At 43.0% G+C, this 25026-nt stretch overlaps 10 protein-coding genes across 10 annotated transcripts; 6 read left to right on the plus strand and 4 right to left on the minus strand.

The window, feature by feature from the left end:
- Positions 1 to 264: 264 nt before the first annotated feature.
- Positions 265 to 2037, minus strand: CYB2 (L-lactate dehydrogenase (cytochrome); the record flags this gene model as incomplete). Its single annotated transcript, XM_037288954.1, has 1 exon — positions 265 to 2037. One exon carries the CDS (start codon positions 2035 to 2037, stop codon positions 265 to 267), a length of 1773 nt encoding a protein of 590 aa, XP_037144849.1.
- Positions 2038 to 4422: 2385 nt separating this feature from the next.
- HG535_0E02070 (uncharacterized protein) lies at positions 4423 to 5313 on the minus strand (the record flags this gene model as incomplete). Its single annotated transcript, XM_037288955.1, has 1 exon — positions 4423 to 5313. The coding sequence occupies one exon, from the start codon at positions 5311 to 5313 to the stop codon at positions 4423 to 4425; it is 891 nt and encodes a 296-aa protein (XP_037144850.1).
- Positions 5314 to 7492: 2179 nt separating this feature from the next.
- Positions 7493 to 9829, plus strand: HG535_0E02080 (uncharacterized protein; the record flags this gene model as incomplete). The annotated part of the gene is made up of 1 exon (XM_037288956.1): positions 7493 to 9829. One exon carries the CDS (start codon positions 7493 to 7495, stop codon positions 9827 to 9829), a length of 2337 nt encoding a protein of 778 aa, XP_037144851.1.
- A 968-nt stretch (positions 9830 to 10797) lies between these two features.
- On the plus strand, positions 10798 to 12510 carry HG535_0E02090 (uncharacterized protein; the record flags this gene model as incomplete). The annotated part of the gene is made up of 1 exon (XM_037288957.1): positions 10798 to 12510. One exon carries the CDS (start codon positions 10798 to 10800, stop codon positions 12508 to 12510), a length of 1713 nt encoding a protein of 570 aa, XP_037144852.1.
- A 1316-nt stretch (positions 12511 to 13826) lies between these two features.
- Positions 13827 to 15206, plus strand: HG535_0E02100 (uncharacterized protein; the record flags this gene model as incomplete). Its single annotated transcript, XM_037288958.1, has 1 exon — positions 13827 to 15206. One exon carries the CDS (start codon positions 13827 to 13829, stop codon positions 15204 to 15206), a length of 1380 nt encoding a protein of 459 aa, XP_037144853.1.
- A 545-nt stretch (positions 15207 to 15751) lies between these two features.
- On the plus strand, positions 15752 to 16903 carry HG535_0E02110 (2,3-butanediol dehydrogenase; the record flags this gene model as incomplete). The annotated part of the gene is made up of 1 exon (XM_037288959.1): positions 15752 to 16903. The coding sequence occupies one exon, from the start codon at positions 15752 to 15754 to the stop codon at positions 16901 to 16903; it is 1152 nt and encodes a 383-aa protein (XP_037144854.1).
- Positions 16904 to 17118: 215 nt separating this feature from the next.
- On the plus strand, positions 17119 to 17724 carry ECM1 (Ecm1p; the record flags this gene model as incomplete). The annotated part of the gene is made up of 1 exon (XM_037288960.1): positions 17119 to 17724. The coding sequence occupies one exon, from the start codon at positions 17119 to 17121 to the stop codon at positions 17722 to 17724; it is 606 nt and encodes a 201-aa protein (XP_037144855.1).
- A 251-nt stretch (positions 17725 to 17975) lies between these two features.
- ALD4 (aldehyde dehydrogenase (NADP(+)) ALD4) lies at positions 17976 to 19538 on the minus strand (the record flags this gene model as incomplete). The annotated part of the gene is made up of 1 exon (XM_037288961.1): positions 17976 to 19538. The coding sequence occupies one exon, from the start codon at positions 19536 to 19538 to the stop codon at positions 17976 to 17978; it is 1563 nt and encodes a 520-aa protein (XP_037144856.1).
- A 528-nt stretch (positions 19539 to 20066) lies between these two features.
- NUD1 (Nud1p) lies at positions 20067 to 22661 on the minus strand (the record flags this gene model as incomplete). Its single annotated transcript, XM_037288962.1, has 1 exon — positions 20067 to 22661. The coding sequence occupies one exon, from the start codon at positions 22659 to 22661 to the stop codon at positions 20067 to 20069; it is 2595 nt and encodes an 864-aa protein (XP_037144857.1).
- Positions 22662 to 23242: 581 nt separating this feature from the next.
- Positions 23243 to 24940, plus strand: NDD1 (Ndd1p; the record flags this gene model as incomplete). The annotated part of the gene is made up of 1 exon (XM_037288963.1): positions 23243 to 24940. One exon carries the CDS (start codon positions 23243 to 23245, stop codon positions 24938 to 24940), a length of 1698 nt encoding a protein of 565 aa, XP_037144858.1.
- Between the last annotated feature and the right edge of the window lie 86 nt (positions 24941 to 25026).

Here is a 25026-nt window from a genome sequence, read left to right on the forward strand (position 1 = left end):
TAGGAGACAAAAAACGATATTATGAGGGATAGAATCAGAATATTAGTTGAACTCGCATTCCATGAACGATGGTGAACAGCGTGCTATTCCAACTTTTCATTTGTATTAGCATTGATATTCTTATTCGAATTAATATGATTTCAATAAGCGACACGAAGTCGCGTCAAACGGAGTCCAATGATGAATGAAAGATAGCAATTACAATAAAACTAGGGAAGTATGAAAGTTTGTACTTTTAGAATAAATACACTAATTTACTGTTATTTAAGCGGATTGCGGTTGAAACTCAGCCAAGGTCCCTTTTTCGTACGCTTCCGCGTATAAGTAATCCGTAGGCACCAATACTGATCTGTTTTTCAAGGCTGTCAAGTCTAGCAAATCTGGATTCAAATCTTTGAGACTATTGACACCTAAGGACCTCATAGATATTTCAAGCTCGAAATTTAGCTTTTCAATTAGTTTTCTGACACCAGCTTCACCATAAGTAGAATTAGCATACAGAAATGGACGTCCTATACCCACACCACTAGCTCCCAAACATAACGCCTTTAGAATGTCTGTTCCACGACAAACACCACCATCAACGAAAAGCTCGAACTTTTGATCCAGTTTACGATCTTTTATAATTGGCGCAGCTTCGGCAAGAACTTCCACTGGGGATCTTGAAAAATCCAGTTGACGGCCACCATGGTTTGAGAGTACAACGCCGGCAACACCTATGTCCACGGCTTTGATAACATCTTCGACCCTTTGGACTCCTTTAATGACTATTGGCAACTTTGTTTTCTTCTTGAACTCAATGATATCATCCCATGACAAAGACGGATCTATAAATGATGATAAAGCCCTTGATGCGCCGTTTGATTCACCATCCGATTTCATTTTCGACATACTTTGAGGACCATGTTTCTTTGACGAGAACTTTACTTTGGCGTCCTTCTCCCTATTTCCGAGAGCTGGAGCGTCTACGGTCACAAAGAGAGCTTTCAAACCCAGTTCTTCACTCTTACGAATCAGATCGTCAGTTATCTTTCTATCACTATTAACATATAATTGAAACCACTGAATTTGATCCTTTGATGGAGCAGCATCGAGAATCTCCTCAAGAGAACAGGAAGCAAGTGTCGAAATCATTTGAGGAATTTTCTTCGGTCCCGAACCGCAACCACGAGCAATATCCTTTTCACCCTCTTTTGGATTTCCTAGTTTACATAACGCAGTTGCGGACACATAAAAGGGAAGATCAACTTCTGTCCCCAACATCTTCGTTGAAGTGTCAACATCCTTAACATTAACAAGAATCCTCGGTTTGAAGAAGATTCTATGATATGCAGAATGATTTTCTCTCATGGAAACTTCATCATCTGCTCCTGATGAGTAGTAGGCCCACGCTTGTTTCGTCAAAACCTTTGATGCCAGATGCTCAAAATCATAAGCATTAGATATATTATCTAGCGGTGGTAGTCGATTTCTAAGTTCCTGCTTAGCATACAAGTCGTCATAAGATTCGCCCGGTGCAAATGGTGGACAAACCAACCCTTTTGGCATTTCTCCCTGTAATGGACCCAGTCTTTTCTCAATTGGAATATACTTTTCAATTACATCGGGAGCATGGATAGGTTCGAACATTGCCGTAACATCTTTACCAGCGTTCACGGAAATAACCCCCGGACCACCCGGATGTGCCGGAATGAAATCTGTCAAATCGTAGACATATCCGTTGATAACAACCCAGCAATCGCGCTTGCTATTATGTTTGGCTACTTCATGTGGGCTGATTGGTTTTTTTAACATATCCTCCTTTGTTGCATTCTCTATCAAACCTGAATACAAACCGGCCGCTCCTATAGTAACGACTGCTGCTGCTGCAATGACTGAAAAGCTCCTTCTGAACGTGCTTATGCCAGCGAACCGACCAGAACGACCAGCAATGCCTCTGCTCGACTGTCGCACGACTCTAGAACCTCTTGGTCGAGCATTTAAATATGCTTTCGATGATCCAAAGATCCCAAAAGCCCTAATTCTCAAAAAATGCATCAACTAGTTAGAGAATGCTTATTTCTCACACCAGGCATATAAGTTATGGCTGCCTCGCTATAGACATATATCTCTCTAGTTCTTTGCAACTTCGTGCTTATCCCATATATATATTCTCATAAAACAGTTGAAAGCAACAATATCCGTAGAAGCAGATCCAGTAAGTATGCTTTGACCAATGACAATGATTTTCCAATGTATAATATCTCTCACCTCTCGCTATACTTTTAAAGAAGGCACCATCGATCAAGTGAGCATTCTTCGCTGTTATCGGGTACGTGGGGGTCTTGGCGACAAGTTATATCGCGTGGGGGGAAAGACGTAGCGTGGGATGAGAACTACGCAATACACACATTCGCAACGAAGTTACGCACCATGCCAATGGCAAGCCAACACCATGCCAATACTATGCCAATAGAGACTCACTGCATGATTACAAGTTTATGTTTCTATCTTGCATGTGTCGTGTGACTCCAAGTAACGCGACTCTTTCACGTCGATGTGAGAACAGTGAGTAACTGTCGTCTTTCTGAGCTTAAATGTGTCCGGCAGCATCCTTGGAAGTGAGCCCTTCTGATGAAACGGTTATGGAAATACAGAGTTGTAGTCGAGCTTCTGCAACCAATGAACCTTTAGAAACATCAGTGCAATGGCGCTTTCGGTTGCTTATTCTTGTCAGCCGGTACTGTATAGTTTTACTTGTTTAAGCTTTTACTGGTCGTTTTTTAGTCGGAAATCTGCTCAATCAATCGCTTTGCTTTGTTTAAACTGATATGAGATAGTTCTCGGGTGACATGTTATTATTGTTTAGGTAGATTATACTGCTAAAAGAAAACAAATAAAAAACCAAGATTATTTATTAATTACTCGTTATGGTTTGGAAGTGGTTTTCCCCTTAAAAGTGCAAAAGCTATGAAGTCTAACATTCGGAATTCGTTCAAGGCAGCTGTCGTCATTTTATAAGTGCTTAAGCCCCACGGACCAGGACTCTGCAGCCTACTGAAAAGTGCCATGTGAGATCTTGCTTATAGTCAGAAACATACTTAATTGCAAAATTGCAATTAACGGGAAAACGTACAGATAACAACTCTCTTCAACATCACCCTTTGCTTATTTTCTATTATCTCTGCTTTCATAAACATGGGGGGATCTATGACAAATCAGTCAATTTACAAGCTTTTGTAGAAAGGATTAACATCTGTATTCGAAATCAAAGCTGTAGAATATGTACCATTGAAGATCTGGAGGATTCCAGCTGCAATGGTTTTTGCAATCTTTAACATGCTTTTTCATGTACATAACAATAAATATTACAAGATATTTACTTTTTTATTTTTTACTGACGCTCTTTTTCACGTATTACTGTGGTGTCAGAAAAACAAACAGATGAACTTCTTTTCTCCAGGTTGAACAAAATATGAGATGCCATAGTATAAATGGCTGTGGTAGCTCTAAATAGGGTGTAATGACTTATTTCAGTTGTCTTGGATCTCTGATTGTTTTTTGTAATTTCGTTATTCCTTAGAGATTTTTTGGGACATTTCAACGTTAGTTACGGTATTTATATAAATTATAAAAGAACCCAATGTTAGGCCCTTTGTACAACGCTAAATGATTTATTATATGATCGAGTGTCCAATTTTCAGCTCAAGCTAATAAATACCTACTAACAAGTACCTACCAACAAATCCTAGAGATCTCAACCCATGAATGATTTTTATTGCCAATGGGATGAAACACTAATTATCTTACGACCATTTCTTTTATCAAACGATACCTTGATAATCTCAAGTAACAAGAGGGTTTTCAATAATGTTTTCCGTTAATCAATTTTGCCTACAGCGTAAGAAGAGGGTGGTGTTTCCATAGTTTAGTTCTTCTTCAACAAGAGTTTTCACGCAAGTATTTTCGTAAAGCACTCACGGGCAGCAACCTGTCGAGCATTTTAGCTATAGCCGTAACAGCGGGAGGACCAGTTTTTTTATTTATTATGCATTCTAATAAGGTGAAAACTCTTTATCGCATAATCAGTACGAAATATGTACTTTTTTCAAGTTCTGAAGCCGATTTTACTCTTGAACAGCAAGTATCTCTCGAAGCATCAGTGTCTTTTTTACATGACGAACGAGCCTTTTTATGAGAAGTAACCAACCTGTTTTCCTTGGTCCTTGACGATACCGGGATACACTAGATACAAATCACAGACAAAATGCGAGTGTCAACTGAAAGAAGCGCTGGCATATTCGATGTAGCTAAATCTAGAAAGATTAGCAGAGAAATCATTTAAAAAAACGTATAAAGTTCATAAACATATATAAACCTGTTTGTCATTTGACTCAATAACTACCCTTTAAGAAACATAGCACGCCAATGCTATGAAACCTATTAAGAATAGTTTTCATGTAAATCAGCTATCAATCCAAGGTTAGTTGGCTCCCAACCCAACTCTTTACGGGTGAGCTCACTGGAAATCGGTGAATCTCTACCAAATAAGAAACCCAAAAATCCAAAATGCTCTCCTGCCTTTTCTGTTGGCACCGAAACAATAGGAACAGCGGCTATCTCACCAACTGCTTTAGCAATGTCCTTCGTCTTGATTCCCTGTTCGGCAACTGCATGATAAGCACTTCCAGCAGTGCCCTTTTCCAAAACAAGAGTGTAAAGATGACCTACATCTAGCCGGTTAACTGCAGACCATACATTTTCACCACCGGCAATGTAACCTGACTTCCCCTGAGACTTAGCGATGCCGATCAGTGCCGGTAAAAACCCCTTATCTCCCTTCCCATGGACTGTTGGTGATAAGCGGATACTGGAGACTTTGACACCTTTTTCCTTGTAATTTAACGCAATACTCTCGGTTCCGCTTCGCATGCTGGCAAAATTTGGGTCTGCTTGATCCTTCTCATTGCTCAATCGCCCGGCAGGGAGGCCTAACACCCCGTTCGTGTATATGAAGGATTTTCCGCTACCTTCAAGCGACTTCAGCATTGCCTCTGTAGCATCCCGATCAATTCGGCAACAAGATTCGAAGTTACTAAAATCGTGTACAAAACCCAGGTGAATGACTCCGTCGCATTCGGCCGCCGCCTGCTTCAAAATGTCCAGATCCTGGAGTTCGCCACGGACGACTTTCACGCCCATTCCTAAGGAAGCAATTTTAGCTGCCGATTCATCTGACCTTGCCAAGCCAAGAACCTCGTGACCACTTTTCAATAAATCAGGAACCACCACTGTTCCTACAAAACCAGACGCTCCTGTAACAAAGACTTTCATTGTTTGAGCTTTTCTTTGGAGACCATAGAGGACACATTTACCCGAGGATAATGTCGTCTACCCTTTTTATACGATTGTTGCCTGGCATCAATTACTAAGCCATAACTCTCTTGCTTGTCGCAAATGCCTCTTACAAGCGTTAAATCGCATTACTATGGCGTTCCATCACCTATTTCCTATTGATTTAGATTTTCTGCCAGCTACATATGATGGCCGCGCGGAAATAAGTTCACTCGCGAAGGGGAATTAAAGCAATTCAACAAAGAAACGGATATTAAGAAGTGACAAGAGGCTTTCAGTTTAAGCAACTTGAACGAGGTGCATTACAGTTGAGCGGGCTTAAATGGATCGTACTGGACATCGAGATAGCGTAAGCAGCCTTTTTACACTCTCTTGAGCCCTCAAAAGTGGATTTGTTATCCTTGCTTTAGCTATCATGCTTCAGCTAGTTCTTTATTTTCCCTGTAGGGCCATCGAAAGCTCTAGAGCCAATCGAAGCTAGTCGAAGGAGGCGGATGTTATCCTAGGACACTGATATCATCGTGCAAGGAGTGAACGCATTTGTGAAGCGCCTTGGCCCTCATTGAATTTGAATTGTGCCAGCAAATGGTGTTTAGTTGGCCGGTGAAACTCTATTGCATACACACATTTTATTAGTAACTAGGGATTCGTGGATCAATTGTCTCCAAATAATTGCTGGGATTACGAAAAGTGCTATCTGTGTGCGGTTACCTGTTGTCTTCAAAACATACTGGACCGCTGAACTCGGTGGTACATGCGTAGCTACACACTTTTCATAGCTAATAGGCGGAAACAGGGGTTCGTAAGACGTAATTATCTTGAGGCATTCGTCAAGCTACTGTAACTCTTGTTGAAAATAATATTGAGTTTTTTCACTAAATTGACTTGAAACGACTTCGCCGACTCTTCTGGGTAGCTTGCGCAAAGGGTGTGCCCTCTCGAAAGCGGCAGAATAGCACCACCGCGAAACATTGAAATGAAATAACCAGAAGTGGCTTATTAGCTAGCGTTTTGCTGCTTGCCTTTCGAATGGCTCACTTGGGTGCAACTCAATGCCTAGTCCGAGACTATTTAAACTCTCAGTTTATTTAATAACGTAGCAGGTGATGACTGCCATCAACTTTTGAATAATAAGCATTTAGTGGCCATCATATTCCGAAATTTGCATCTTTCCGATAGGCAATCGAACTAAATTTGACTTTTTTATAATGGATATACAAATTGAGGGCCATTTCAAATTGGAACATCCTGTTTCTTCTACCATCTTGCGGTAAAAACTTCTCAAATAGCATTCCTCTATTCTGGTGATATTATAGGCGTCCTGGAAACTGAAATATTTTCCTGTAATAACTGACTCAGTGGGTCCCAGAATATGATGACTCAATGCATCGTTAGAATCGAAATGGCCAGCATTGATTTTAATAATGTTGATTAACTCAAGATTCCTTTCAATGTCAAAGAAAAAAGATAAGTCGTCTTATCGCCCAACGGATATATGGGCAGCTTGTGATCAAAATTTCTTTGTCATTGTAGCTTTATGTTATGGATTGAGTACTGATAATCCCCTAGTCATGCCAAACAATGGGTGACTTCAAAGACACACATATCCAGAGAGCAATAAACATCAATAATACTAATCTTAATATCTTGAGTGAACTGCAAGGAGGTTATAATAAAGATCCCCATTTAGTTTTCGGTATCAAATCATTACGAATACGCTACTCAGCGTTGATCAGCAAAGGAGAAAAATATTCATGCAACAGTATTTCTCTGAACCTTCAGATGTGCATCTATTTAACGTATGTATTTCTCCATTGAATGGCCTTATCAAAAAAGTAGGCTCAAGTAATTACTGAGTATATATAACAGTTTTGCCACAAGATATTACATGGTGGACTACGCAGTCCAATAAAGAAACTTTGATTAATGCCAGAAGCGTCAATACAGCAAGGAAACATGCTTATCTTTGAGTTGTTAAAGATTTCTCTTGTCTTTGTATACGGACAAGTTGCACTGGCTACCGGAATATGCGAACAGGTGCGAACAGGTGCCAGCAGATCCAGTGTTCAAGAGAAATGGTGGGGGTACAACCTGTGGAGAATTCGCACCGCTATGTCCAAATTTGAATTTCAATTGGCATGCAGATAACGGCGGCACTATGCATTATACCATGAATGTTCTTGGGGTCAAGTGGGTCTCGGATAATACCTATGCGATTACAATTAATGTCAAAGGCGCTGAAAGCATTGACATCAAATACTTGTGGTCGCTAAAGATTATTGGCATTAATGGTCCTCAAGGAACTTATCAGCTTTATGGCTTCAATGAAAACAAATTTTTGATCAATAACCCCACGGACTACACTGTTACATTTGAGGTTTATGGCCAGCCATCTGAAAAAGATTCATGCAAAGTTTTGATGCCGAGTTTCCAAATTCAGTACGAGTATTATGATGGAGATTCAAAAAGCGGTGGTGGTTGGAAATGGGGAGCACAGAAGTTTGATTTGATGACAGGTTGCAACGCTGACAACAATAATAACTCTAATGCCGACTTCCCAATATGGTACTGGACAAAAGAGTGTGGGAATTGTGGTTCTAGTAGCTCAAGTTCATCTACTGTTTCAAGCTCGTCAGTAAGTTCTTCGAGTAAGTGGTCTCCACCACCAAGCTCATCTTCATCTACTGTTTCAAGCTCGTCGGTGACTTCAAGTAAGTGGTCTCCACCACCAAGTTCAAGTTCATCTACTGTTCCAAGCTCGTCAGTAAGTTCTTCGAGTAAGTGGTCTTCACCACCAAGTTCAAGTTCATCTACTGTTCCAAGCTCGTCAGTAAGTTCTTCGAGTAAGTGGTCTCCACCACCAAGTTCAAGTTCATCTACTGTTCCAAGCTCGTCAGTAAGTTCTTCGAGTAAGTGGTCTCCACCACCAAGTTCATCTTCATCTACAGTTTCAAGCTCGTCGGTGACTTCAAGCTCTTCATCAGCATCTTCAAGCCCATCTTCAACTACAGTTTCAAGCTCGTCGGTGACTTCAAGTAAGTGGTCTCCACCACCAAGCTCAAGTTCATCTACTGTTTCAAGCTCGTCAGTAAGTTCTTCGAGTAAGTGGTCTCCACCACCAAGTTCAAGTTCATCTACTGTTCCAAGCTCGTCAGTAAGTTCTTCGAGTAAGTGGTCTCCACCACCAAGTTCATCTTCATCTACTGTTCCAAGCTCGTCAGTAAGTTCTTCGAGTAAGTGGTCTCCACCACCAAGTTCATCTTCATCTACAGTTTCAAGCTCGTCGGTGACTTCAAGCTCTTCATCAGCATCTTCAAGCCCATCTTCAACTACAGTTTCAAGCTCGTCAGTCACCTCCTCCAGCTCTTCATCTAGTGTTTCAAGCTCACACTCACCTGCTCCTAGCTCATCTTCAAGCTCTACGGTACCAAGCTCCTCAGTAATATCGTCCAGTTCCTGGTCAATGCCACCAAGCTCCTTTGCAAATTCTTCAAGTTCTGCACCTCCATCGTCAACATCGAGTTCCTCGGTAACACTGTCAAGCTCTTCAGTGATGTCTTCAAGTTCGTTCTCCACATCGGCTAGTACCACCTCAAATTCTGCAATGCCATCAAGTAGTAGCGCTGGATACATTTCCTCGACTACTGTTGCACCCACTTTCACAACAATCACTACTACCAAGAATGGCACCGTCACGGAATATACTACTACTTGTCCAATCTCGACTCCTGTGGTATCATCTTTGACAACGATTATGACTACAGTGAGTGGTTCGCAGACCATCTATACCACTACTTGTCCAGTGTCGACCCCTGCGCAGCCCACTTTGACAACGATTACAGCTACAGAAAATGGCAAAGTGATAACCTATACTACTACTTGTCCAATCTCGACTCCTGTGGGATCCTCTTTGACAACAGTTACAACCACAGTGAGCGGCTCGCAGACCATCTATACCACCACTTGTCCCGTGCCCACCCCCGCTGGACCTTCTTTGACAACGGTTACAACCACAAAAAGCGGCCAAGTCGTGATCTACACCACTACCTGCCCATTGACCGCGTTGCCCTCATCCGCTACCACAATTGTATCGCAATCAACTGCGCCAACCGCAACTTTCACATCTGTCTTGACCACGCAGAACGGCCAACCAGCAAGTACTACTCCTACACATTCATACCCCGAAACCACCGTTGCCTCGTTCATACCACCTGCGGTCTCTGGCATCAACAGCCAACCAGTTTCCGCCGCTGTAACGTCGTCTGTGATAGCTCGCATTCCAGAGTCTAGAACTACTTCCACTCTTACGTCCGCTGCTGGACCTGCAGCCACTTCACAGGCTACTCTTGCTCCACAACTCACCACATCTGCTTCATCTGGGCCGGTGAACGTCCCTTCCACCTCTCCAGTCTTATCCGCTTACCAAGGCATGGCTAATACTCTAGGCGCCGGTCTCACGGGTCTCGTTTGTTTATTAAATGTTATGATCATCTAACGGCTTTGGTTTCATTTCCCTTCACTAAAAATTTCAACTATTCTAGTTCTTACGCTGCCTGCAGCTCTCTATTTAGATCCATTCATCTTAATATTTATCACTTTCTTTTCATCGGCATCCATACCAACAGAGTCTTAGTGACTCACATGCTGCAACTCTCGTACCCTACAAAAAAAATCCGAAACTGATGCCAAGCACCGATTCCCAATAAGGGTAAAGGTGGGGTGTCTTTCCCTTTAAAGAATTTTTCCGGGGAAACTAGTCTTATTTTGAGGAATCCAAGAACTATCTCCTGATCTACAGAACATAGGCCGGCCAGCTCTGTGTCCCCTTTACCGGACATATGTTGGCTGCAAATCTGAGATCACTTTGACTTTTTGACTTTTTGAGCTTGTGACCTTTTGAGCTTATGACTTTTATGACGTTTTTGACGTTTTTGACTTTTCTGACTTTTTTTGTCTTGGGGTTTTTCCGTTTTAGTTTGGCGTCAGCAAGGAAAAATGCATACCCCGCGAAATGACAATAAAAGCAATATTTGTCCATGCCCCCTGTTCGAACGCGCTGCCCCACTTTCATTTTATTTATGCGGCTGCCATCCCGCGGTTGCAGATGTCATGTCTCCCGATCGTTTTTCCATTATTCGGATTATCCTTTTCAGATAATTCCTGGAGAATGCGGGGCCAGCTGGGATGCGGAATACTGTATAGTGGATGCTTGTATCATGAAAAAACCACGACAAATGATCACCCCGCATTTCTCGTAGCTCCTCTGACCACATATCGGGGTTCCCCCGTGCCATATAGCTCGGAGACTCCCTGTTGAGTTTGTAAGGTATATAAACGGCGGAAATACTTCATGAAATAGGAAGATTCCAGTCTTGGCTTTTTTCCTTCTCTTTCTTGTTTTCTCTCTGTTCGTAGTAGGACTGTATCTGACACTCTATCCGATTCTCAACGACGGCAATAGTCATGTCAAAAATAAACAATGGTGTATTCGAAGATACACAAAAATCTACGCCTAGCGCATCTCATTTGGAGATAGAAAAACGCTCCTCCACGGAGATTTTCGTGGACCCCACACTAGCAAAGCTGGACCTGGAAAATGATGATGGCAAAGTATCGCGCTTGCTGAACCAGAGTTTCAACTTGGACGCGGAAGTGAAGGCTCTCGACGAGTTGGGCGACTCATACAGGAAGGAAGTTGGTTTCTGGGGCAAATTGAAAAGACTGGAATTTGAGGTGAATTTTGAGAAAAAACAGCACATGGTCTACATGCTGGGCGCTTTTGCCGCTTTTGCCGGCATACTTTCGGGAATTGACCAGTCTATCATATCTGGAGCATCGATCGGTATGAATGTGATGCTGCGTCTTTCGAGTCACGAGGCGTCTTTGGTTTCAGCTTTGATGCCTTTGGGTGCCGTTGCAGGCTCAATACTTCTAACTCCCCTCAGTGAATATTTTGGACGTAAGAAATCGCTGGTTATCTCGTGTGTATTTTATACCATTGGTGCTATAATCTGCGCTGCCGCAACGAATCATCATGAGATGTATGCCGGTAGATTTTTAATTGGTGTTGGTGTAGGCTTAGAAGGTGGTGGTATCGGTGTCTACATTGCAGAGAGTGTGCCATCTTCAGTGAGAGGCAGTTTGGTTTCTTTGTACCAGTTCAATATTGCACTTGGAGAACTGTTTGGCTACATTGTGGGAGTCATCTTTTTTGACGTCAAGGGGGGTTGGAGATATATGGTTGGTTCTTCGCTTGTCTTTTCAACTATTTTGTTCGTGGGACTTCTATTTTTACCTGAATCACCTCGTTGGTTAATGCACAAGGGTCGTGTTGGTGAGTCATGGAATGTTTGGAAAAGACTAAGGGATACAAGCATTGCAAACAATCAAGTGGAGTTTTTGGAATTGAGACAAGTTGCCGAGCAGGACAGAGAGCTACATGCCAATGAATCAAAGTTCCAATCGCTATTTGATTTGGTCCGTATTCCTCGTAATCGTAGAGCATTGGTTTATTCCAGTGTAATGATTGGTCTAGGGCAACTGACAGGTATTAACGCAATTATGTATTACATGTCCACATTGATGCAAAGGATCGGTTTCTCGGACAAAAGGTCTGTGGCAATGTCAATGGTTGGTGGTGCTGCTCTATTAATCGGTACTATTCCCGCTATCTTGTGGATGGATAGATTTGGCAGACGTACTTGGTCCATGACTATTATAATCTTCTCGTTAGGTTTGGTCTTGGTTGGTGTCGGATATCAAATAAACCTGGTAACGAATTTGCGTGCTGCAGAGGGTGTGTATTTGACAGGTCAAATCATTTATAACATGGCATTCGGCTCCTATGCTGCCCTTACTTGGGTCTTGCCTTCTGAATCATTTTCGCTGGGTACTAGATCTGCCGGTATGACTGTAAGTTCCGCGCTTTTATATCTTTTCGCCTTTACTGTCACTTACAATTTTGACAGAATGCAGGCCGCAATGACATACACAGGTTTGACACTAGGTTTCTATGGTGGTATTGCCGTTGTGATCGGTATACCCTACCAGCTATTATGTATGCCAGAAACCAAAAACAAGACGTTGGAAGAAATTGACGAAATTTTCGAGAAACCAACCAGGCAAATCATCAGAGAAAACCTTGCTTATTTGAGAAAGGGTAAGCTAAGCTATTAGTTTTCGCCTATTTGTGATATTATATTTTTTTCTATATTTGTGATTTACGAGCTTATGATTCTAACCGTATCTACCTTAGAAGGTAACGAATAGATAGTTGTTGTTGATACGAACTTTAATAAACTTCTGCATTCTCTTTTCTGCAATCTGTGTACACCAAACCACTGCTCGAGCAAAGTTTTCCAGCCCTCGATTCAACCCGCCTCCACAGCACTTTGGCACTGGAAGGTGTTGTCCCTGTTTCGATGGAGCCGATCACATCAAACAGCAGAAGATGTTGAACTCTTGTCTTCTTACAGCGTTGCGAATGCTGAACTTGAGCAGTCGAGCAGCATTCGCTGACTAACTCATCGAAGTTGCACGAGAGTTCAGATTCCAGTCCCCCGGCGAACATTTCTCTTCCTCTGGTTCCCTGCATGCTGATATTTTTGCATGGTGAAAAGCGGAACTACTCAAGATTGCATTTGTTCGTGCCTAATTCATTCTACATAGCCAGAAGCACCACCCTGTACCACCGATTAGTTCAGCAGGTAGCATCACCATTGCAGTGCCAAGACTATAGATATACCTCCTATATACGTTTGAGTGTGAGATTATGCCGATTCTCGAGAGGCTCGTTTACGCAGGTAGTCATGCTTCTCGCGATTCACCTACAAGTTCACTTGTAAGTTCGGCGACCGAATCTCCAGCACCGACCGACTTGTTCCTGTCGAAACTGGTAATCGCACCCCTGTTTCCAATTCGAATGCTACTGCAGAACACTGCATGTTGATACGATGTCAATCTGCTTAACTCCTAATCGGCAAGCAATGAAGAGAGTGGCCAAGATGTGACATGACAGCTGAAGACTTCTTTGATTTCAGCAAATGTGCGCTCGGCAAGTCCTCCTTCTTGCCAGCGCCTTTTTTCGGTAATCGCCACGTCAATGCTCTTATGCTCATAGACGTGAAGGTGCAGGGCCGTGAAAACTTTTCTTTTGGATTCTGCATTTTTCAACCAATGAAACGGGAGAATCGAAGCAGATTAATCAAGAAGTCATGAATAATGAATGATTGGAACATCTAATGAATATGTAAAACCTGGTGCGTAAGTTGGGTATGATTTATACGGGATTTCTTAAACAAATGAAGAGTTCTGGGGAACTGCCACTGCTTGTGTGATCTGCCAAAGCACCGCTTTTTCTGCAGCGTGCATTGGTATATAAGCAATCGTCCTGTGTAGCTTGCTTGGTAGATGCACATACTACACAATAATTCTTGAAATTTAATATTTGCGAGACTTGAAGATAGTAATCATTTTTGTTTCAAACTGCTAACATGTCTGCTCAACCATATGAACCGGAATTCCAACAAGCTCACGACGAAGTCATTGCTTCGTTGAGGGAGTCGACCTTATTCGAGAAATACCCTAAGTACGAAAAGGTCTTGCCAATTGTTGCAGTTCCAGAGAGAATTATCCAATTCAGAGTCGCTTGGGAAAATGATGCTGGCAAGCAGGAAGTAGCCACTGGTTTCAGAGTGCAGTACAACTCTGCCAAGGGGCCATACAAAGGTGGTCTACGTTTCCACCCAACTGTCAATTTGTCTATCTTGAAATTTTTGGGTTTTGAACAAATCTTCAAGAACGCCTTGACCGGCCTAGACATGGGTGGTGGTAAAGGTGGTCTTTGTGTGGACTTGAAAGGTAGATCCGACAATGAAATCAGAAGAATCTGCTACTCCTTCATGAGGGAATTGAGCAAGCACATCGGCCAGGATACAGATGTCCCAGCCGGTGATATTGGTGTCGGTGGCCGTGAAATCGGGTATCTATTTGGTGCTTACAGATCTTACAAAAACTCCTGGGAAGGTGTTTTGACCGGTAAAGGTTTGAACTGGGGTGGTTCTTTGATCAGACCAGAGGCTACTGGGTACGGTGTCATCTACTTCACCCAAGCGATGATCGACTATGCTACCAAGGGTAAGGAATCTTTTGCTGGCAAGCGTGTTGCCATCTCTGGTAGTGGTAACGTTGCCCAATACGCCGCACTAAAAGTCATCGAATTAGGCGGTAAAGTCGTTTCCTTGTCCGACTCTAAGGGTTGTATCATCTCTGAAAGCGGCATCACCTCTGAACAGGTTTCCGCAATTTCCAATGCCAAGATCCACTTCAAGAGCTTGGAACAAATTGTCTCAGAGTTCTCTGTTTTCACTGAAAACAAGGTTCAATACATTGCTGGTGCTCGTCCATGGACCCACGCAGGAAAAGTAGACATCGCTTTGCCATGTGCCACCCAAAATGAAGTTTCTGGCGAAGAAGCCAAAGCTTTGATCGCTTCTGGTGTCAAATTTGTCGCTGAAGGTTCTAATATGGGTTGTACCCCTGAAGCTATCCACGCTTTCGAAAGTGTCCGTATCACTGCCACTGGTAGTGATGCTGTTTGGTACGTCGGTGGTAAGGCCAGTAACTTGGGTGGTGTCTTGGTTTCCGGCTTGGAAATGGCCCAGAACTCCCAAAGAATGACCTGGACAAGAGAAGCAGTCGACCAAGAATTGAAGAGAGGTATGAACAACTGTTTCAACGACTGTATAAGCGCTGCTCAAGAATACAGCAACGAGTCTAACAAGAACACCTTGCCTTCCCTGGTAAAGGGTGCTAACTTGGCATCATTCATCAAGGTCGCTGATGCTATGTTCGACCAAGGTGACGTATTTTAATTGAAATTCATGTAAGATTAATGTCGGAAGGTGGGAATTGTCGGTTTTATATTCAAAGCTAATCATTGATTCTTCCATCTTTGAAAGTGTTGATAACGATCTAGAGTGTCTAAAATATGTATATAATAGTTTTAGCATACACATAACCGAAGAATCGTGTAATGTCGGACAGAACCGGACAGTCTCGGACCGGACAACATCGGATGGCATCGGATGGCATCGGATAGCATCGAAGTGGTCCACTAGCGAACTGGAGGGCCTCACGCTTTGATTTACTAACTAGGAAGTGGCCCCTGGTTGCTTGCATGTGGGCTTCCAGGCGGACCCCCACGCATTCTTCAAGCATTCCAATCAACGAATTGTCCATCGGTGATTAATCGGCGTCCTTCCAAAGTCACCTCAGGGCAGATTAAACTTTTAAGTAATACGCGAGTCGCTTTCAGGCTTTCAAGCGTATATTTAAGGAAGTTGAAATCAATATGACTGGGGACCGTAAGAGTCTGTTCCACCAGTAAATCTGGATAAGTGTTCAATTGGCATCGAAAATGAGAGGACTCGCATATTTTCACCAAGGAGATATACATTTTACAGATAACTTGTCTGAGCCTAAAATTCAATCCGGCGACGAATTGATCTTGGAGGTATCATGGTGCGGGATTTGCGGAACAGATCTCCATGAGTATACAGATGGACCCATTTTTATGCCGAAAGATGGATGCGCGAATGAGCTATCTGGTAACGGGCTACCGCTCGCAATGGGCCATGAAATGTCAGGTATAGTCTCAGAGGTTGGATCTAAGGTTACGAGGTTCAAGAAAGGAGATCACGTGGTTGTCGACGCAGGGTGCGGTTGTTTAGACACTCACCGTTTCGAAGACACGCAATTGAGCGGAACAATGTGCAATGCATGTAAGATCGGCATGGTCAACTGCTGCAGTCATGCAGGCTTCATTGGTTTGGGTGTAGGAGGTGGTGGATTCGCTGAAAAAGTTCTCGTTGCGGAACAACACTGCATCAAGGTTCCCAAAGAAATTCCACTTGATGTTGCTGCGCTTGTTGAGCCGCTGTCTGTCAGCTGGCATGCGGTAAGCTCATCTGGATTCCAGAGGGGACAAACTGCCTGCGTCTTCGGAGCTGGACCTATTGGTTTAGCAACTATTTTGGTCCTGAAGGGATTTGGCGCCAGTAAAATTGTGGTATCTGAATTAGCGAAGATCAGAAGAGTTTTGGCTGAATCGCTAAATGTGGAGACATTTGATCCTTCCAAACATGGCAAGGATGCGATTGAGGAACTTAGAAAAATCCCTGAAGGTGACGATGGTTTTGACTTTGCATTTGATTGTTCCGGTGTTAAGCCAACGTTTGATGGGGCACTGAAAGTTACGACTTTCAGGGGAACTTCTGTTAATTTGGCGATCTGGGGAAATAAACCAATAGACTATTATCCTATGGATGTGACTTTGAAGGAGAAAAAGTTGACTGGTTCCATTGGTTACGTAGTGAAAGATTTTGAAGGAGTCGTCAGCGCAATTCATGATGGCAGAATTCCGTTGTCCGATTGTAGGCACTTAATCACAGGAAAGCAAAAACTTGAGGATGGTTGGGAAAAGGGATTTCTGGAGTTAATGAATCATAAGGACAGTAACGTAAAGATTTTGTTGACTCCAAACAATCATGGGGAGCTACATTCTACCTGATTAGCCATTCATTCGGCAACACGATATTTTACTCCTGTAGTTCCTACATGGCTGAGTGGAATCAGATCACTCCGTTGCTTCCAAAAAGCATCGCTTTCATAATTCAGATTCTTATTTTTCAGTTATTCATGTTACACAGTTAAATAGTATTTCATTTTTCTTGTATTATCTTAGCCGCTAAATAGGTAGCGCGAGTTGAAATTTTTCACAACATAATGAAGAAAGCATCACCACTAGCACACATACGCAAAAATACAATACAACAATATATACTAGATCCAAAAATGGCTAGAAAAATTTCGAAAAACTCTAGGGCAGCAAGAAACGGTGAGGTAGCCGAACCAGAAGCTAAAACTCTGGAGTCACTGCCCCGAGTGGGAAAAACTGATCTAACCAATATCCTCATAAGAACAACGGCTAAGAATGAAGCTCTGCTAGAAGCCAAATTGCAGAGGAAAACTAAGAAAAGAGTCGGTAAGAAAAGCTCCGTGAAATCAGATAGCTCAGTCAGTGCTGAAAAATTAGAAAGAGCATTGAATATTACAGGAAGATTAGATGGTAAGATTGCAAAATCGATAGACCGTGCGAAGTACATTCAAAATGCAAGGAAAGCCGGTTGGGATAATACCAACGAAAAGATCAAAAAAGAGCTTGCGATACTGCATAAGAAAGATCTTGATCAGGGGAAAGAAAAGACAAAAGATCTCGACGAAGACCATATGAAAGATTCCATCGAAAGCGATGATCAAGACGAAGAAAAGCCTGGTAAAGTGAAAACCGAAAACCTGTTCAGCATTCTTCCTGACGATGTGGAAGTATGAAATGTAAAGTTTTCACGACTATTGGGGATTGGCATTATATAGTAGTTAATAAAGATAATTCTTTTTGCTTTCATTCTCCCTTTTTCCTTCGAAAGTATCTTATTGTTTTAGCCCCGACACTCTATGCTTTTAAGCTGTCAGCTACAGAAAAAACAAAAACGTTTTACCAGGTGAATATATGAAATATTTGTATATATTTGAGTACTTCATTGCTTACACTAACTAATTAATTAGAACATTAGTTGAGCAGATCAAATCAATTTTGCACGCACAGCTTTGACTTGTGTATAGTTTTCTAAGGTTTCAGAACCCATTTCACGACCGATACCACTAGCGTTAAATCCACCAAATGGAGTAGAGTGATGGAAATCATTGTACGTGTTAATCCATACGGTACCTGCATTAACTTTGTTGGCAACGGTTAGAGCGGTGGTGAAGTTACTAGTATGAATACCAGCAGCCAAACCATACTCAGAATCGTTAGCTAACTCGATAACTTCTTCGGTGGTCTTGAATTTGGTGATAGTAACGACAGGACCGAATATTTCCTCTTTGACAATTCTCATATCTTCACTGACGTCACCAAAAATGGTTGGTCTAATGAAATACCCTTTAGTACCTAGTCTTTCACCACCAGAGATCAAAGTGGCTCCCTCTTTCTTACCAACTTCAACATAACTCAAAATTTTGCTCAATTGCATTTGAGACGTTTGAGCACCTTGGAAAGTAGTTTCGTCAAACGGATCGCCAACTTTGACTGCTTCTGACTCAACTTTGAATTCTTCAATCAACTTATCATAGATGGATTCCTGAACGTAAACTCTTGAACCTGCACAACAAACCTCACCAGAATTATAGTAAATACCCAAAATAATATTTTGAACGGCTTTCTTGATATCAGCGTCTTCGAACACGATGTTTGGTGATTTACCACCTAGTTCCAACGTAGCCTTCTTTAAGCTACCTGCGGCACTTTGGTAAATATGCTTACCTGTTGCAGTGGAACCAGTGAATGCAATTTTTTTAACCTTTGGATGCGTACAGATAGCTTCACCAACAATCTTCCCAAATCCAGACACAATGTTGACAACACCAGGTGGGATACCAGCTTTTGGGATGAATTGTGACACGTACAATGCAGAGAGCGGAGTGGATTCCGCAGTTTTCAACACAACCGTGTTACCGGTGACCAAAGCAGGTGCGATCTTCCACGCCCACATCAGCAGTGGGAAATTCCATGGAATAATCTGACCACACACACCCAATGGCTGTCTCTTGGTGTAGGTAAAGTGCGTCGTACCGGTGTCAATCAACCTACCGTCCAACTTATCGGCATAGCCTGCGGCCGCTCTCAGGTAATTTATCACCAATTGAACATCCCCCCTCGAACTGTTGATCGCCTTACCGTTGTCGAGCGTTTCGATCGATGCAATGATTTCTTTGTCGTGTTCGATGTAGTCTGCCAGTTTATTCAGCGCGATCCCCCTCTGCAGCGGGTCGATCGTGGCCCACGACCCGTTCGAAAACGCCGCCTGCGCGGCCTCGACCGCCTCGTCCACATCGTCTTCTCTTCCCTCGTACACGTGACATATCTCCTCCTCCGTCGAGGGACTGATGACTTCGAAGGTCTTCTTTTGCTTCGAAGCAACAAACTTGTTGTTGATGAACAGTCCTGTGGGCTGCTCGTACTCCAAACCGTTGGGCAACTTGATGGGCACCGTCAAAGGCAGATGCGAGAAGCATCTCAATTGGGCAGCCAAGTGCAACCTGCCTGCCCGCGCAGCAGAGCTTCCCAGCACAGTTTTAACAAACATGACACAAACACACACGTCCTAGATCTCTCAGCCTTTTCCAACTGACAGATCGCTACTACAACCAATGCAAGGACCGGAAACTACAACCGCTTAACCAATGCTTGTTCAATTACATCCATTCGTTACCGTTTATATATTACAACCACAAAAATAGAACTAATATAGAACAACCGTCGCACACAATACGCGGTGCACCCCTTAAACGCATGGCATCATGGAAACCAATTCATCCGATTATTAATGCCCCTTACCCCCCTCCAAGACGTACCACAGCGATAACCAGCTACCACCATCAGTGATCACCCAGCTAAGCCAAGCGTAACCCGCAAAGAGGGGGACCCCCGCAAGACGTCGTGCAAGAGGAGCTAGCACGCAACTGGCGCTGATTGCTGTCAACCCCGCCTCACCATTTTCGGCGTTCCGCGCTCGGAATTCGGTGTTTTGCACAGCAGACTGAAAAAAAGAAACAAAAGGAAAAAGAAGCCAGAAACAGATCCGCTTAACAACATGCGTCATGCGTTTGCTCCGCTAGAGTTCAAAAGTGGAGAGGAGCGGGGCGGCGTCGTGCAGAACGAGCCTCTCCATCTTGGGACACACTGACCTCACTAACAAATCGATTGTTTTCGAGTCTTGGTCCGACAGACCATCGACAAGGGGATTATCAACAAGGACCAATGCACGTAACTGGAAGGTCGGAATGCGTTCGATGATCCGAAACCAGCTGGTGAAGTCGTTTCCCGTGATATCCAACGTTTTGAGAAACGGTAATCGTGCGGGGAGCTCGCGCGGAAGGGATCGTAAACCCCGAACGTTCCGCAAGGACAGGTTTTGTAAGGTGACAGGGAGTGTCGACAGGCGCGGTAACTGCGACGCTTGGCCATTTTGCAGATGTAGCGCTTGCAGATCAGGTGGCAACGTTGTTTCATCCCAGAAATGTGAAACACGCTGATGGAGATCGATTCTGAGGTGTTTCAGTTGTGTGTAGTGGGAAATGTCAACTCTGGACAACTTGGCATGTGTATTTATTAGCGACAACGTCTCGAGTGAGGCGCTGGATCTTGTGTCGGTGACGGTGGATATCGGATTGTTGTCCAGAATCAGCAGTTTGAGATTCACCAAGGCTGAGAGGTTTCTGAGCCCTGTTATCTGGTTGTTGGATAGGTCCAACTCTTGCACCGTAGACCAGCAGACGGCTTTGTCACAGTAGACGTTGGTGTGGTACTGCAGAAGTTTTTCGAAATCGATGGTACCGGCGATCTCGTTGTTGGAGAGATTCAGCTTTTTGATGCGCGAGAGGCCGAGATTGTCGTTGATGGAGGATATTCGGTTGAATGAGAGGTCGACTTCACACAGATGTCGCAGTGGCGACAAGAAATTCAAGTTGTAGTCCAGGCTGTTGTGGGACAGATTCAACGTCTGTAGGTGGAGCAGTCGCGGCAGACTTTTGCTGCAATAGTTCGTAGTTATCTGGTTGTTCGACAGGTCGAGGTCCATGACGTTCGGCGGCACGCCGGCGAAATCGACCAGTTCGTTCGCACATAGTTTCAGATCCGTCAGGTTCGGTAGCATCTCAGCCAGACAGTCCAATTGGGTGAGGCCCTTGCGGCTCAGATCGAGACCCATGACCTGCGACCAATCGTTTTGTGACCGGGGTATCGCGTCGGTCAGGATCTTGATCAGCTCCTTTTTGTTCATGTTGTGGTGTCTGTGGGGTATGTTGACGAGGTCAGGCGCTGCGTCGGTATCACGTGGAGCGAGGCGGTTTTGGTGGTCAAACGGCATGAACCTAGGGTTTATCTGTGGCACATCCAAGGGCGTGTCATCGAAGTTGTCGTCTTCCTCCTGTTCTTCGCCTGCGTCACTTAGGACTTCGTGATTGGGAGCACTGTTTTTCGAAGGTTCTGAAGCTCTTGACGCTGCCATTGTTCTCTGCGTTTTGTGCTTTTCTGCTGCCAATTCGCGTACGGTTGCATTATTCTCGCTCTGTGTTGTATATGCGGTCGACGAACGGCCGGATGATACGTTGTCGGATGCTGATGCTATGACTGTGGGAAAGGCGCGTGTCGTAGCCGTTGCTCTTGGTATTTCTGCTGGCATGGTGGTTATCGAGTTCTTCGAGTCCGAATTATCATTGCCAAATGTGTTGTCGGTTGTTCTGCTGCTCGAAATATCTTGATTTCTTGGAGCTGGTTTATACCACACTCCGTCGATATTGTTGAATACGAGTCCGACGTCTTCCGGCTTTATCAAACCCATCTTTTCGACCAGCACTTTTTTGTTCTTTTCAAAAATAGGCTTCACGTTTTGCTGGCCGTCCACGTTGGGAGATAAAGACGACGGTGTCTCGCCGAGATATGACGAGGACCCTGTATCTGATACGTATTTTTCTTGCAGATCTCCCACTTGCATATCAATTGGATCATTTCTATTGAATTCGTAATTTGACTTCTGTTTTTTTAGAATGTTATCAAAAACTCCACGAGCCTCCAATGCTGGATCGATATCATCTTCATCGTCACTAAAGCTTTCAACATGATCCACGTTTTGCGATCTCTCATCACTGTTGTTATTGACGTGCCCGCTCCCTGAATTATGATCTGGTGGCGATATTCTTTTTTTATTGTTGTGCCTTTTGAACGTGTTTGTGGGTATGCCCGAAATATCGTTTAAAGATGCTGTAAGTATAAGTTCAGACTCGGGGCCTCGATAATTCTGTTCGGCCTGGCCATGGTGCTTTGCGACTCCCTGTTTCTGAACATTGTTGTTCTCTAAGTACTGTTTAAATTGTGGCGGCTCAACATTCTCAAAGTCACGAAACTTCTGTTGATCATCGTTCGATTCGCTCAGAAGCTCGGGATTATTCTGTGTAAGAGATTTAGGCTTTTGTTGTACCGTGCCATAGCTCATTGACCAATTTCCCAGTTTCTTCACGTAGCTTTTAGAATTTGAATCCCCTAGGTACGAAAAAAACTTTGAATCTGCAAAATCGTTATTAGGCACATATTTCTTGACATTAACTCCCCGTCCGGTTGCCAACTGAGATGCACCTTGGTGTCGAAGAGGCGAAGTGATATGGAAGCTCGCCAATTCCTCAACGAGACCTTTTGAAGGTGAATCATCCATCGTGTTCGTCGACGCGTCACGAATTGCCCTGTCACGCAAACAGATTGCTATACAACCTTTTCAAAAACCCAGTAGTTTCCCAGAATAATCAACTGCACAAGCTTTCAGTACACGATAGGCTTGAGATTTATCAAGAGCCCTTAACTACACAACTGTGCTCCCCCCTCCATCTTTGTGAAATGAAATATCTCGATGTAAGGTCAACAAAGGCGATTAATTCAAATCCAAGGGTTACCCGCCCTTATTCAAAGATGCGAAAAAAAAAATTTAACCCCTCCTTCAAATTCGTGTTTGTTTTCATTTTAAGGACTTCGTTATGTAGATAATACATCTCAAGCAGCAGTAATTATTGAAATATTGTCAACAAACAGCAGAAGGTTTTAGTACTCATTGCGACTTACAACAAACATCAAGGGTATTTCTGTCGTATCACTCGTAATATACAAGGTATCATTCTTTACTAGGGGCCAGGCACCTCTTTCTTTGGATAATTATTGCGATTTTCAGTCCTTATCAAGTATCAAATTTTATCTCCTAACTGATTGTTCACATCCGATTCATCTTTAGCAGCGCTTCGACCGATGAATAGAGGACGGACAAGCAGTTCGGAGGACCAAAGCCTGATAGGTACTGTCGGAAATTCTAATGGGGTTAACGATTCTGATGCTAATTTTTTCAAAGTCATATCTGAAAATTTGAAGTATGCCTTTCAAAGTCCATTACCCAACACACAGTTCCCAACCCCATATTCGCATCAGCAGCAGCACCAAGATCAGCAACATCATTCAAACGGGGGCGAAAACTCTTCTTCTTTATTAGAAAACAGCATGATGGCAGGGTTGCAAGTCGGATCGGCACATAACGAAATGGCTAACGCTCATGTAAGTGGAGAACCCTTGAATGATAAGGATATGCAACCTTCTTCAGTTTTGCAATTTGGTAACAATTTCCCAAACGAGTTTTTGTTGACTTCACCCGAACAGTTTAGAGAGTTCCTATTCGAATCACCAGGGGCAGGCTTCAACCTTGTTCACAAAACTCCTGCCAAAACTCCCTTACGTTTTTTCAGTAACAGTAATGGCGGTGGTAATGCAGAAAATGGCGATTCCTTAACTCCAAATGGCTTATTTGGCAATCCTTCTTCCATAAAGAGCAGTAAGGATTATAACATGGGTAAGACCATGCAAACACCGCTAAGAAATATCGATTTGAACCTTATGTTTAACTCAAACCAAATGGCAGTCTCATCTTCGCCTTCCAAGAAACTTGCTTTGTCTTTGACGCCATACGGTCGAAAAATTTTGAACGGTATCGGAACACCATATGCGAAGACTCTGCTTTCCTCCAACAGTGCATTGGCAGACTTTCAAAAGGCTAGGAAGATACAAAGTACCCCGCCAACTATGAAGAAAGCAACTGAAACACCTCACGCACAATCACATATAGCGGCTTCGGATGATCTGGACGATGAGAAGCTCAATAATTTTGTTTTGAAAATGAGTGAAAATATAAAAAATAATTACGATTTTGCAGATGTAAACCTTTCAAGCCGTTCAAAAAATCAGGATAGTAATAAAGAAGACCTAAACGACCAGGATCCTGATGCACAAGATGATATATACGGATCTTCGCCGACAACAATTCAGTTAAATTCATCAGTAACAAAGTCCACTACAAAATTGGGTGCGAATAAAATGCCTTTGCTGGCAAGGGAAATAATTGATTCCAATAATGAAGGTGAAATGTACAAAGTTGAAGAGAACAGATTGCCTTTATCACCAACACCAAAATATCACAAGTCTGCATCATCGTTAGACGCTTTAAACATACCAGAACTACCAAAGATGGGATCCTTCAAAAGTGAAAGAACACTATCGATATCTTCAAGCAGGTCAACTAGTTCCAAGGATAATCGTTCAAGTGGAAATTCAATCATAAATTTCAAACCTAATAAGGTAAAGAAAAGTTCAAAAAAACAACCAAAATTTCAGATTATTGTGGCGAACACCCAAAAATTCAGCGTACCGACGAATAATCAGAAAAACACAAAAAAGTTCGGTGGCCTTAAGCGATCGCAATCATTACTTGTAAATTCATCATCGGGCACTGCGAATGCCGGCCGCAATAGTAGTCTCAACAACAGTACAAATAACAGTACAACTAGGAACAATGGTAATGGTGATTTTATGAATACTAACGAGAATTTTAGTTCCAAAAAGGCTAAAAGGTCAAGCTCCTTCTCGGAGAAAGATGAAGGACAATTTCATGGGTATCAATGAGCATTTCGTATGTTTATAAACATTTTATCTTTCATACATATATAAAACATAAGTAAAATAACACATTTCATGGACGAAATGAAAAT

Source organism: Zygotorulaspora mrakii, chromosome 5 (genome assembly GCF_013402915.1).
Source record: "Zygotorulaspora mrakii chromosome 5, complete sequence".
NCBI lineage: Eukaryota > Fungi > Ascomycota > Saccharomycetes > Saccharomycetales > Saccharomycetaceae > Zygotorulaspora > Zygotorulaspora mrakii.